The 15,448-nt window shown below is 36.3% G+C and overlaps 1 protein-coding gene across 1 annotated transcript in view; it reads right to left on the bottom strand.

Annotated features, from left to right (window-relative positions):
• Positions 1–15,448, bottom strand: part of Thsd7a (thrombospondin type 1 domain containing 7A) — a 365,115-nt gene that overhangs the window by 30,074 nt on the left and 319,593 nt on the right. The window contains exons 12-13 of the mRNA XM_075953378.1: positions 11,293–11,487; positions 9,521–9,784 (exon numbers count right to left, since the gene is read on the bottom strand). Coding sequence (XP_075809493.1) covers positions 9,521–9,784; positions 11,293–11,487 — 459 coding nt within the window. The remainder of the gene's footprint in view (positions 1–9,520; positions 9,785–11,292; positions 11,488–15,448) is intronic.

Consider the following 15,448-nt stretch of genomic DNA (forward strand, 5'->3'; position numbering starts at 1 on the left):
TTCTGAACGCTGCCCTTCCTATCCCCACTTGATAGCGACTTCTCATCTTCATATGCCGAACGTATTTGCTGGTGGGCTCTACAAAATTGCCTTTTAATTGATATTTCAAAAATAGACACCAAATAAATCAAAATCCACTTTTGTTTTTGTTTTGTTTTTTTCTTAGTTTAATTTCTTAGCATATCGAGGCCGGAAAAGGCAACCCACTAGGAGGAAAAAAGTCCCAAGTGTAGACAATGGATATTATCTAATAAACAAACAAACAACCAAATAAAATAAAATATTCAGATGTTGATGAAATCCACTTTTTTTTCCCTCTGTGTTTTCTTGTGCTTTGGTTTTATGTCTAGAATATTGTCTTGGCTGTCCTGGAACTCGCTCTGTACACCCGGCTGGCTTTGAACTCATAGAAATTAGCCTATCTCTGCCTTCTGAGTGCTATGATTAAAGACATCCACAACCACTACCCAGCTCTTAAATTTCTTCTAATGACTCTGCTTGGTGTTTTTATAGTATTCGGGTCTTAAATTAATTTTATTAATTTATTTATATTTTACTTTTATGCTTTAAGTATATCTCTAAGATATAAGTAAGTTATGAATATTGATATCTTCAAATACAGGGAAATCAGATCATCTTTAAAGTAAGTGTCAGGTTTAGTATATAACTTTGTTACCAAATTGTCTTGGATTGAAACAACAGCAAAATGCTGGCTATATTTTTCTATAATGCTCTCTAATTTCACCTCATAAATTGTTTAAAATGTTTCAAGAGTATAGCCTTCTTCTATTACAGACCTTCAGACAAAGAGTTTGTGGCAGAATCTGACTTTTGAAAACGAGCATAAATTCTTGTGTTAACTCACCTCACCTCTGTTTTTTAGCCTAAAAAAATTTAGTGGAACAATAATTGGTGCATACATAATTTAAGAAGTAATACGCAGAATTTCTTTGTATACTTCCTCTGGCTGCTTTAACATAATCAGAATGCACCTCCAGCTGAGATATTGACCCCGACACAGACCACCGAGCTTCCTGAGCTGGTATCAGTTTTGCTTGCACTCATTTGCATGCGTAGCAGTTGATGCTGGTGACACCCAGGAAGTCTGGAGAAGGAACAGACTCGTGACATATTTTTTAATAGTGTTTCCTACCTTGACTTCTTAGAGTGCAGAATAGTTTTATTTTTAGGAGCTGCATGTAATTAGAATTATACAGAAGGTGGTTTAGATATTAAGGGTCCCCAGAATGTCCTCACATGTTGAGCATTGGTCCCAGTTTGTGGAATCAACCACTCAGAAGTTGCAACAGGTGGGTTCTAAATTCGCCAATAAATCAGTCATCAATGATTCATAATTTTATAGTGTTACTGGGAAATGATGGAAATAGTGGATAAGATCTAGGTGTACTGTTAATAGGTGTTTTTGACATACTGATCTTTCTTCTACCCTCTTGGGCTGCAATCAGGCGAATACAGATCCATTATAACATTCCTCAGGACAGAAACTGCAAAGTTACCTAGATAGGCACTGTCAACTCTAAAACTGAACCAAAATGAACCCCTCTTTCTTTATTCTCAGGGCTACTCTTTCACAGCAATGAACAGCAGCTAATTAACCCATAGTCTATGGTGATTTGTAGCCTTTTTCACTCCGTATTACATTGTGACATTCTTCCACATTCTGTACACTGTTGGAGATACATTTTATTGTGTGAATGTGTTTTGTCTTAAGTTTTCATTGTATTGGTTCGTGAGCATTGAAGTAGTTGTAAATATAAAGTTAATATGAATACATCTGCTATGAATATTTCAGAACATGTATTTTGGTAAGTTATGTATATACTTTGGTAATTATATTCCAAGGAGAGAAACATGTGTTGGGGCATTACTTTATATCACTTTATTGTAAAGAAAGTGTGAAGCAATTTAAAAATGCAATCACAAATTTGATGTAAAGAGGAAAGAACAGCAAAAATTTCCAAAGGATGAGTGTTCCCGATGGACCTGGTAAGGTTATAACAGTCATAGACTGTTACAGACAGGCAGAAGGTGACCATACTATTTTGAATATATTCTTGATTCTGAAAAAGGAATCTAATGTATTCATGACAAAAAGAAAGTCTAACAAAGAACTACTTCATAGCGCCTTTAAAAGTGTAGTTTTTCTTTTAATAAATTGCAGTGACTGACTTTGTTGATTTTAACTGTAGTTTGAGGTGTGTAAAAAAGCCACCTTGAATGTTTTGGGTGGAAACCTTTTAAAGCCTAGATCCTTTGTTTTGAAAAGATTTAAGGTGTTTGACTTTAGACTGATAGATTGTGTGTCACTGCAGAAGAAGGTATGACAGTTTTACATCTGATTTTTCAATAGAATAATACAGAAAATATTTCGAAAACCTCCTACCTATTAAAATTAAAATGCACAATTTAGGAAATAAGATAAAGGCAAAACAGCGGAAGACTATGTTTTCAATCTTTTGTTTTTATTTCCCAATGTGTAGCCACATGCAATAATTGCCTGTTGTGTTTATCTAGCACTATTAAAACCTTGAATGCTACCAGTGAATTGCCAGATAAGCATTCCCTTGCCTGTTCTGCTAAGATCATTTTTGAGAGCAATTAACATCAAACAATCACAGGAGATGGAACATTTCAAGCATTTTAAGGCTAAATAAATTGCTGACAACTTAAAGCAATTGATGGTTTCTGAGGAAGTCTAAAGCACAATAAACGACTTCATGTTTAAGATGTTAAAACCTTAGCAATTCAAAACCTATTCTGATACTCAAGAAAATCAAGCTGAGAATTCTGATCATATGTTTTCTGAAGCTTTTATATGTTCTGCATACTGCTTCAGTTAGAAAAAACAAAAAAAATCCTAGCAAATTTCAAGGGGCAACCACAGGACATACTGCCTCCGAGACATATGCAATCACTGCATTCATTTGAGTTATGAAAATGCAGATAAAGAAGCTGTCAACAGCCGGGCGGTGGTGGCGCACGCCTTTAATCCCAGCACTCAGGAGGCAGAGGCAGGCGAATCTCTGTGAATTCGAGACCAGCCTGGTCTACAAGAGCTAGTTCCAGTACAGGCTCCAAAACCACAGAGAAACCCTGTCTCGAAACAACAACAACAACAACAAAAAAGAACAACAACAAAAAAAGAAGCTGACAACCTTCACAATTAGTAAATTATGTTCCTGAAAGGTGCATTGTATATGATTAAATAATTCATTCTGAAAGCACATAGTAAGTGTTGGTTTGTGTGATTTACACCTCCGTGAATGAGTAAGTCCAGGGACTCCTGAAACATTAGGATTAGTCTAAAAAAAACTTCAAAAATATCTTCTAATTAATATGCATAAATTATCTGCTTATAACTGCAACCAAGAACAGGGTAATTTTACTAGATTTTTATCAGGGACTGGAAAAACCAGAAAACATTATTTTGTAAATTATATATTCCAAACTTGTAATTTGATAGCTTACAGAAAACCAAACTATAACATATATTATCTAAATTCCAATATTTAAGTGTTCTGCCCAGGATCATATATTAGAATAAAAGTTGTGAATCAATATTGGCAAATTAATTATCATGGTGAACTACTCATGACAAATACCATTTTGATTTTATCTTTTTGCTTTAGATAAGTACACATATTTTCTATGTACTTATACACATTCTCAGAAAACTTGAGCATTGTTTGAAAAACTGAGGGATTTCTTATGTTAGCACTGAATAATCCTCTACTTACATCAGAACGCTTCCATGGGATCAGGGAGGTGGCTCAGCAGCAGGGATTACTTGTCTCTAGTCCTGAAGACCTAAGTTTTATTCATGAAGCCCACATGATGAGGAAGATAACTCACTCCTAGAAGCTGTCCTTTGACTTTCATGAATATTGTGGCACATGCTTCCCACCACATACACACAATCAATCAATTAATCAAAAAGCTATTTGGATGGCATTCTGTACTATCACTTTATATAGTTCATATGAGGTTTCTTTGCTCCCTTACTGACATTAGAAGCTGTGAGAGGTCAAAGGTTAACAGGAAGAGGATTAAAATACAGTGGTGGAAACCATGAGTAGATAATTTTTCTACACTTGGTTTATTATTGAACATAGTCAATTGTTCTCAGCTGAAAATATAATCTAAGGAATACAATCTGTTAATTCTAAAACCAGAAACCAAATCCAAACAAACATGGAAGATACTGAAGACTGCACTGGACAGCATAGCCTGGGGAACTCTGTGAAACCATTTTAAGAATGATATTATTAAGCAGGAAAATAAGTTGAAGTGTGAAGATGTGCTGGCTAGTTTTATATTTTCAGGACACAAGCTAGAGTCATCAGAGAGGAGAGAATCTTGACTGAGAAAATGTCTCCATATGATTGGTCTGTGAAAGCAAGACTGCAGGCCATTTTCTTAATTAGTGATTCATGGGGGAGACTCTAGTCCTTTGCGGGTGGTTCTATCCAGAGCTGGTGGGCCTGGGTTCTCTAAGAAAGCAGGCTGAGTAAGCCCAGGGAAGCGAGCCAGTAAGCAACACTCCTTGATGGCTTTCAATCTGCTCCTGCCTCTAGGTTCCTGTCCTGACTTCCTTTGATGATGACCTATGTTGTAGATGTGTATGCTGAATAAACCTTTTCCTCCCCAAGTTGCTTTGGTCACGGTGTTTCATCACAGCAATAGAAACCTCAGCTAAGACAGAGGAACAAGCACACAAAACTAAACTGCAAGGACAGCTGTTTTTCAACTGTAGCTGTGGGGATTCCCAAAGTCTATTGCTCTTCACCTCTCTGGTGGGGTTCCTCCCCTCCATGTTGGGGCTACAGGGAGACCTGGAAGTATGCAGCTGAGAACACATCTATCTTAAATCAGTACCTGCACCATTACTTTCTCTTTGTGTTAGGTGTCTACAGCAATTACCCATTTCTCTGGTTCTTCAGCTTTGAGCCCATTTAGCTCACTCAGGAAAAGTCAGATGCAAACAGTCTGCCTTCTTTTCACATTTGAAAAGCAGAAAAATACTCATTTTTTTTGATAACTGTATAAGGCAATACTAGTGGTATGTGTGATCTCAAATGATAAATTAAAAATTCTGAATTGGATTAGACATTAAATAAACTGTAGTAACTGAGAAGACTTTTTGGAAATATTAGAACTCTATTCCAGTTTGTTTATAAAATTCTCTTCATCGCCTTTTCTGCTTTATATAGTGAAATACACACTTCCCGGGCTACAAGTAACCATGACAGAAAACAGCTTCTTATTTAATTTTGCTTGTAATCAACTTTTAATAGCAAATCTACATCCTCCCACTCTAGAATCCTAACACAAATGAAACACATTTCAGTTACTTTGTGCTGAATGGACATATGTCCTATCTGAAAAATCTATTCTATCCACATTCACGATTATTTTTATCAGTAACATTTTGAGTGTTAGATGTAACATAAAACACAACTTCTCAGATTAGAATCTATGCAAAATATCAAACTTGAATGGATATGCTGTGAATCTTATAGGTGCTTACAAAATTTACTGGTTTTTTTTTTGTTTGTTTGTTTTTGGATTTTCGAGACAGGGTTTCTTTGTAGCTTTTGGTTCCTGTCCTGGAACTAGCTCTTGTAGACCAGGCTGGCCTTGAACTCACAGAGATCCGCCTACCCCTGCTTCCCAAGTGCTGGGCAAAATCTACTGTTACAACCCCTCAATGCTGAGTAACCGCTTCTATGATTTTTATCATTTGTTAGCATAGTAGGCAAAGAGAGAAAGCAGGAATAATTTAATACAAATTGCCCTTTTCCAAAATTAAGGTTAGGAGGAAATAAACACCACACTAGTGGGGTGTTAGAGAAACTGTGCACAACTTCATCTTTGAGGTGACAGAAAGCAAATAGAAAAAATAATGAAAGTATACTATGTGATCTATAAAGCATGTAGGCTCTGAAATGTCAGCGTGACATCACATGGCAAAGGAAGATTAGAGAGTTATTTAGTCATGACTATTGAATTCTCCAAGTAACCTGTGACTAATACGCTTAAGGCAATTTGTGCTCTGTTTGCAAACAGAACATCATATAACTTGGAGTGCTCTCTTCCTTCTTGAGCAGAGACGAAATCATGTTCTCCTGTCAAGGCTTTGACAGATATATTGTGAAGAGTTTTGACAGATATACAGTTATGCTATTTTTATGATTTTAAGAGTTTTCTTATTTATTCATAAATACCACAATCAAATGCTAAAAGCGTATTCGCCCATAAAATTTGATTTTCCATGAGCAAATTGGAACGTGGGCATCTGATGAGAATCATATAGACATTTTGCAGCACATATAGCTCTTATTTGTTCCAAAGGTCACAATAATTTTCAATGATCCAACAGAAATGTGTTGCACAGGGAAGGTAGTAAGAAAAAGAAAGTGTCATGGTGGTCCTGGTCAACTGTAAGCACACCAGGAACCAACTCCTTTCATGTTGGAAAACTCTCTCTAGTATTTCATTCATTCATATATTCTGCAAATATTTATCATGTATCAACTCCTCCAGAGCCTGAGAATATATCCATGTCTCAAGTGTCCTAGAAAATGTGTTCATGCATGATAGTAGATGAGAACACATGTAATGAGCATAATTGATAAAATATATGGTATATTTATAAGGTGATACATGTCTTTGAAGTACCAAATGTGATTTTATAATGTTGGGTTGGTTTAAGAGTTGCATAATAAAGTTTTATCGCTTACAGATGAATGAAAATCATATATATATATAATAAACCAAGTTATCCTTGAGACTCTTTTAAAAAATTAGGGCTAACTAGCATAATTGTTTTAAATTTCATAATGGAAAGAATAGAAATTTATATAACCCTACCCTTCACATTGAAATCTGATCTTATTAAAAGACAAAAAGTTTATACGGACTGAGCAGAAACCATTTTATAAGATCTAATTGTAGGGATATAACTGTAGCATTTCTCAGCCTAGAGTCTATCATTATATGAAAGCCAATGCTGGGGTAATAAAACCAAGCCCTAAGTTTAGGAAATTAAAAAAGGTGACCCCATGGGAAATAGTCTAAAAGAACACACAATTAAGCTGGGGAAAGTCGAATTGCATAACATTGTAATTACTGATAACATAAGTCACAGAAGATGGACAGGAGTGATTAAACAGAATTGCCCCAAGGCTAGTGAGAATTAAGTAAGAGATTAATATCATTGTACTTTATACACATAGGGGTCAACTTTATGCTTAAATTGAAGCAAGAAGACAGTTTCTCTCCAAGCTACAAAGAACTCCACCTCCATCATCCTTAGAGAAGGTTGACTTGACTGTGAGAAGGTATGGAGTATGCCTAGAATGGTGTGGCCAATGCTGGCATTTCGTAAACTATCAGAACTGACTGCACACATCACAGACACGTAATGATAAAACAGAAATCTGTCAGCAGAAATGAAATTTCTTAGCTGCTGCTTAGAATTGATCAGTGTTAGCAAATGTTAAGACACCTCACTGGCTATATCCCTATTATAAATGAAAAGAGATCACAGAAGGTGAGGATGATGTCAGAGACACTGTTGTCATTAGAAATGACAGGGATACTGAAGAACTCAAATGGAATGGTGATCTTGGCGAAGGGTTTTTCTTAGATTCTTCCACATTCCTCCTGAGATTTTTTGTTGCTGTCTGTACCTACCCTGGTGTGTAGAGTTGTAGTCTCCATGCCTCGACGTGATCACACTAGGTAAGAAGTTTGCCTTTGGCTAATATCAATGACATTTCTGTTTTTAATCTTTTAATTATGTGACTTGTTAGCTAGCAAATTGTGATAGTCTTATAATTTTTGAAGAATTATTTTCTAGGCACTGGATATGTGTGCAGCTCCAGTGAAATACTTACCTCGTATGCCCAAACTTCTATTTTTGATCTCCAGCACCTCAAAAATTACAAGTGTTTCTCTTCTAACACTAAAGTATGATTATTAAAGTTCTCGTGCATTTAATTAGTAGACCACAGTAGAAACTGTATGAAAGCCATGCTGGAAGTTCAAGGTAATATTCAAATTATTTCAGTAATCAGCACACTGAAGAAGTTAAATTTGATCAAATACTTGTATCCTGTCCTCCAAAAGAAACCCAATTCCAATAATTTTCAGTTTTATATTGAATAACTATGTAACATTTCATATATTATCATCTCAAAATAGGAACTGTACCAATATATTTGGAATCTAATTGGTAAAGCATTCATTATTTGAGGCAAAGTGATATTTTTTTACAGATATTTTCAAAGTTTAAACCCTGTTTGCTTACAGCTGTTGCTCAAATGCAGAGAGATCGTCAGTTTGGCAATGTAATCTTACTAATCTGGAAATACTTATATCTACAGCTTCTGCTGTGTGGACTCTTCAGGATTTAAAAAATAAAAACTGTGAGACAAAGTTAAAATAAAGGGCAAGAGTTTTAGAAGCTCCTTTGCTGGGAAAGGCTTAAGGGACTCCAAGAATTACGTCAGCACGATAGCACTTTGAAGATTTATAAACGCGAGACGGTACTATTAGCTTACATTTTCTTCTGGACCTTATAATAAAACTGGACCAGCCTTATTTCAATCGCAGAAGCTACTTCTGCAAGGTTGGAGGGTAACTGCTGTGTACTTGCACCTGGCGATTTAATTCATCCTTTCCGGGTCGTTTCTATAACAAGGTAGGACATCACTGCCTAACTTGAGCAAACACCTTTCATCCCTGACTCAAGCAAATATACTGAAAAATGATTTCATTCTACAAAAAAAAACCCAACAGATTTATTAGGGTTAAGGAATAGTGGTGATATATTGCTACTGTTACATTCAGATCAAAACTCAAGGGTTCATTGTACACACTGGCTCCAGTAGCCACTATTTACAAGTTTTTGGCAACTTAATTATTGTCTGTGCAGTTTACATTACAAAATAAAATCTGGCATAGTTTTCTAGAAGTATTTTTGTTTGCCTGTTTTCCACCCTAGTCTCAACTCAATGAACAGAAGGTGGACAGATCTTTGAGAGTTTTGTCTTTTCTCTCTATAACTGTAACGACATTCTGGGTGCAAAGTTTGCCAGTTTGGTCTTTAAAATTCTCCCTCATTTAAAACATCAATCTCTTTGAATTCAAACCTTTTCTCTTTTCAGTCCCTTTCTGTTCACAGATCACTTAGGGATTGCTGGGTCTGTTGAATGAACAGGGAATACATTCCAAGGAATTTTTTTTTTTTTTACAGCTATTCTTGCCTTCCGTTTTAAGAATGTGAGCCTCATCATGTCGCTTCTAGCCAACTTGGGACTCATCAAGCAGCTTTGAGTCACGAGACTGTGCTGCTTTGTGTCCTGCTACGCACACAAGGTGGACTATGTGGTGCCCAGCCGTCCATTTAGAACACACTTGTGCAAACTTTCCTTTTCTCTCTGTAACACCTCCACTACCAAAGAGCAACGTGAGAACTGCAGTAACATTGGGTTACCGTGGCTGTTGCATCGTGATGTTTCCACAAGCCTGCCATTTTGATCGTAGCATGCCATCGCTTGGTAACGGTATCCTTGGCCACATTCCTTGCTGTCTCCTTGTACCTTCATTCCCAACAGCACTTCAGCCTTCCCTTCCGGTAAAATACAGTCCGACCAGTTTCCCACAGGCTGCGCGTTGTACTTATCACAAGGACAATACTGAGTTTCAATCAGAGGGTACAAGTGGGAGTTTTTGCATTTTTCCTTCTTTTTACTTTTCCCTGTAGAAGAGAATTATGTTGGAAAATAGCATTATTATTTTCTAGCATCCTTAGATTTTTTCACATTCTTATACTTCCGTGTTCTGCTTTTGATTCCATTCAATAGTAGCCTATAAATAAATGATAATTTTCATTTCTAAGTGCTTTCTAAATACATTTTTGCTGATATTGGGTGCTTTGGACTTTGCATAGTGGAACTTTTCTTGCTTTTCATTTAAAAATAGTCCACTCTGCAGAAAGGATTGTGGTTGATTTTCACACTCTTTGAAATGATTGAAATCCTCTTGTTTGTTCTGACTCGGGAGTTTGTGGCATTTGCATAAGCCTCTTCTTTTTAATATATGCAAAAATACGAGCGGCAGAGAGATAGACAACTCACTGCACTGCATTCTCCTTTGATGACTACATAGAGGTAGCAGAGTTACAGGGGTTATATAAGTTATATGTGCATTTTAAAATTATATATTTAATTCTGCTAGTCATATCATATGAAATGCCCATGATATGTAAGTATAACTCTGTCACATATATATTCTTTAAGTGCATTATGAGATTTAATCACATATTTAATTCTAAATTACACACACTGATATATATATAGCTATATATGATTTATATATGTGGTGTATACACATATATGGTTTATATATGTATATATGTGGCATATATAGTATACATGGTTTATATATGCATATATTGTTTATATATGTGATATATATACAATATAGTTTTATATGTGGGATATGTACCTATAAACATACACATATATAACTTATATGTGCGGTATATATACACATATATGGTTTATATGTGTGTTATATATGTATACACACATATAGCTTTATGTATGTGTGGTATATATACATATACATATATACGATTTATAAATGCAGTTTTCCAGGGTCTTCAGTCTTTGGTTCATTTTATAATTTGACATCTCTAAACAGTTAACATTTTTGGCTTCTTTTTTCTTATTTGCCCCTGACAGTATATTCAGATGCATTCAGCTTCAGTGTAGTGCTATGTGTTCTGAATTGCGAGCTATGTCATTGCTTTTTCCACGTTTTAAAACCATTGTGACTATATTTAAATGTAGCATTCAGACGTAGAATTAATGTCACATTTCTGATCATAGGAGATAAACTACTCACTAAATTTGTGGTCCTGAGAACAGGCTGAGATGGTAAAGGGGTAGCCTCTACTCCCTGTTCTAGCCACTTCAAACTTTCTGGACAATGCACTAATGATGCATGTTTAAACAACAACAATAATGTTTTGCTTTATTTTTTGCTTCATAGAGAACTTAGTTGCCTATTCTTTCTTCTAAAATAATAAGCTTTTATCATTATTACCTTTCATTAAAGTACACACCTCAATATACTGAAATACTCAGTATAACTACAGCAACAATAAGAGTTTTCAAGAATATTGTCAGAATGCTCTTGGTTTGAATTTCCGTGTATTTTTGTCATGCTGAGAGTTTCCTTTAGCATCCCAGTTATTCTTACCAACAATAGCACGCTTTCTGGTCCTAACGGCACCGCAGTCTCCATTGCATGAGGAAAACTTGGACCAGCTGGTAAATTGACAGTCGTCTTGGCAAGGAATCTGGCAAGCCTGTGTTAGGGCTGGCACAGGGCCTGCATGCTGGAGGCACTCCTGGATACTAGCCTGTCCTCCATCTTGCTTTCGACAAGTAATGGCTAAAAGAAAAGCATGTGTCTAATTACTCTATAATTTAGAAATTAAAAGCATTTTCACAAAGTGAGGAATCCTCTTCTGGTTCCCAGATTACAGGAGAAATGTTGTTAGAGTATTTCCAAGAATCACAGTAGACATAAAAGTTTGTGTGCGAGTGGTGTGCTGTGAGTACATTAGGAAGTCAGAGTTGAACACTGAGTGCCTTTTTCTACCTCTCTCTGCTTATTTTTGATACAGGGTCTTTCACAGAACCTGCAGGTCAACCATTGTCTGGCTGGGCTACAAACCCTAAGAATCCTCTGGCATTTGCCTCCTAGCACTGGATGATAGTCATGCTCAACTGCATCCTGCTTTGTGGGTGCTGTGAATCACACTAATTTCCTCACGCTTATGTCGTATACACTTCACTCACTAAAGCATCTCCCCAACCCTTGTATATCCTTAAAATAACATATAGACTTCATTGGCTGTTTTGTAACAGGAAAACATACCGTAACACACACACACACACACACACACACACACACACACTGGCATTTCACAAATTTTGCTAGATTCTAAGAATGATATTAATCAATTTTGCACGTGGGTTTGGTTTAGAAATTAATTTTACCAAAAACTCTTGAAAATGAATCTCATTTGTGTTGACCATGGAATATTTGCCACGGTGCTAGAAGCATATCACGTGTCTCCAGTGTTGTTTAGGAAATTAAACAATCTAAAATTTCTCTATACAAACGTCTCAGTGAAGAGCCATTTCTTAGGAAACTGAGGTGGAGGAGCATGCTTATGTACGTATCTTACAGTCATTTTAGCACAGAAAGCACCATTGTCCTCAACAATGAGCATGTACTGGGGTGTCTCCTGAGTGACTGATAGGAAGTATCAAAGCCCTGCATGACTTCTGATCTCAAGTTTATCATATCACAGAAATATTAACTCTGAATTTAAAACTAGATTTGGGAACTTTTAATAAGCTTAAGGTATCATGTCACCAGTAGAATTCTCATGACGACATAAGGACTTTAGCGATGATCAAACAATTTTTATTCACATAGTGATTCCTTCCAAGATATTGTTTCAGTGGTTTATTTAAAGCAAGAAGCAGTTTTATTAGACATGAAACACGGATAGACAGTATGCATTTTATGGAACTGACCTTAAGGAAAAAGATAAAATGATACAGTTTCCTTTCTCTTTACCATTTTACTCTATAGATTATAAAAATAATTCATTTATTTACCAAGGAAGCCAAAGAAATATTAAATTTTTATCCTGAATTGAAATCTTCATTAAATTATCTTAAATGGCCTCATTCACACTGGCTTATATGGCCCTTTCAGGTCTATGGTGGAGGTCTATGTCCCTGCTGCCTAGCTTGCTCAGGATCACATCATCAGAAAATTAAGGAAAGAATCTATTAGGTTGGCCTGAATTCCAGCTGGGACACACGGCTCCCCAGATTAGGTCATATCCTCTGTACCTGTGAGCTGAGACATAAAGAACCAGTGCACATTGTACAATGGGCTTCAAAGAGAGGTAGTCGACAGTTGGAGAAAGGAAAGATGCTCTCTGCAAGGTAAGCACCATGTGGAACAAATCCATGAAAGATTATTTTGGTCTGCAGGAGCAGTTCCAGGACTTTTAAGCATTGAATAGAGTCTCATTTGTACACTCTAGTTTTGTAGAGCCAATTCATATAAAGAGAACAGAGGTTTTTGAATTGGGAAGTCATAATGCTTGGAATGGTGGGCATTATGAAAACCAGGTGATGACAAAAGGTCACTCTCACCGCTTTTGGGGAGGCTGGCATGGTTCTGTGTTTATCACAGAAGTCTAAGGTACTGGTTGTGTCAGGCTGAAAAGTGAAATAAACTGGTTAGCTTTTCAAATATAGCTTTCTAACTAAACTCTAATGTTTTTATTTCATTGGCTAAGGACATGGTCCTGAATATTCAATTCTATTGCACATCTGATGATATCAATTTGCTGTCTGGATGGAAGCTACTGCTCTAGGAGATAATGTAGTATTGCCTGTAGCAGATGCATCTGGAAAACTATTTAACACTTTGATTCTTGGATTTATCCAAGATGTGACTTTACTGTCATCAAGAAATAAGAACCTTGCTCAATCCAGGGGAAGGACCTTGTTCATGCTTCAAAGTGAAGTGTCAGACTTTGTTGACTCCCCATGAGAACTTTTACCCTTTCTAAGGAATGGGTAAGGGAGCAGGGTTGGAGGAAGATGGGGAAATTGGAGGAGGGGAGGGAGTGGGAACAGGGATAGCTATTTGATATGAGAAAAGAGTATATTCAAAAAATTCGTGATAAACTAATATGCCTTAAAGACACTAAAGGAAATGTTCAACATCCTTAGTCATTAGAGAAATGCAAATCAAAACAACTCTGTGATTTCACCTTATACCTGTAAGAATGGCCAAGATCAAAAACACTGATGACAACTTAACCTGGAGAGGATGTGGGGTAAAGGGAACACTCCTGCATTGCTGGTGGGAGTGCAAGCTGGTAAAGCTTTGGATATCAGCTTGGCAATTTCTCAGAAAATTAGGAAACAACCTACTTCAAGACTTTTGGGTATATACCCAAGAATGCTCAATCTTACCACAAGGACGTGTGCTCAGCTATGTTCAAAACTGCATTATTTGTCCTAGCCAGAATTTGGAAACAATCTAAATGTCTTTGAACCAAAGAATGGACAAGGAAGATGTGGTACATTTACAGAATGGAGTATACATAGCCGAAAATGACATCTTGAAATTTGTGAGCAAATGGATGGATCTAGAAAACATCATATTGAGTGAGGTAACCCATACCCAGAAAGACAAATATCATAAGTACTCACTCATTCATAAAGCAAAAAAAAAAAAAACAGCCTACAATTCACAATCCCACAGAACCTAGACAACAAAGAGGACACTAAGAGAGACATACATGAATCTAATCTCCATGGGAAGTAAAAATAAGATAAGATCTCCTGAGTAAATTGGGAGCATTGGGATCATGGAAAAGAGGAGAAGGGGAGAGAATAGGCAAGAAGGTATCAGAGAAAAATGCATAGCTCAATAAAAACAATTTTTAAAAATCTTGATAAAAAAAGAAAGAAACACTTTTCAAAGTTGTTCAGTGTTCAAGGCACAAGAGTTCTGGACAGACGAGTGGGTAAGATAGAAGCTTCTCTGGTACTCAGTAACCCTTGCACTATGTCAAGCTTTGGAAAAAACTGGTGAGAAGATCTGGGACTCTAAACAAGTTATTGTTCTCTCAAGAAAGTTTTATGGGGCTTGTCCAGGCATGGCTCAGTGTGAGCATCCATTTATTTTGAAGGGAAGTCTTCTGTAGCACCATAGAGGTGGAATGTTCTGATGGGACTTCCCACTTCTCTTTATTCCCGCCATTTGCAGATGGGATCAACCACTTACACACCATAAATACAGCAAGTTGCTATAGTTTATTGGCAAAGTTGCCCCAGAGATACTCTAAAGAAAGATTTGAGAAATGAAAATATTTGACATTTTACTACCTAGGATATGTAGAACCTCCAAGAATGGTTAATTAGGAATATTAGATGTGTGACCATATTAGAATTCTTCTGTAGTATTTGTAACTAAAATTAAGGATTCTAAAAATAAAGTTAGTGGTCTTCAAAATGAAATGAACATTTCTCTCTGAAACAGAGACTTAAATATAAATCTTTGGAGAAAGTAAAGTTGCCTTGGGTTCTCCATGAGGATCTCAATCTCTCTCTCTCTCTCTCTCTCTCTCTCTCTCTCTCTCTCTCTCTCAAGTCTTATTTCAGAATTACTCCATGTATCATCACATTGTGGTGTCAAAAGGAAAATAAAAATGACTTCACTACCAACATAATTATATAAATAAATTAACACTGTTGATAAATATACAATTTACAAAAATCTAATGTTTATTTCCTCATACTCAGGCCTG

This window comes from Microtus pennsylvanicus, chromosome 19, assembly GCF_037038515.1.
Source record: "Microtus pennsylvanicus isolate mMicPen1 chromosome 19, mMicPen1.hap1, whole genome shotgun sequence".
Taxonomy (NCBI): domain Eukaryota; kingdom Metazoa; phylum Chordata; class Mammalia; order Rodentia; family Cricetidae; genus Microtus; species Microtus pennsylvanicus.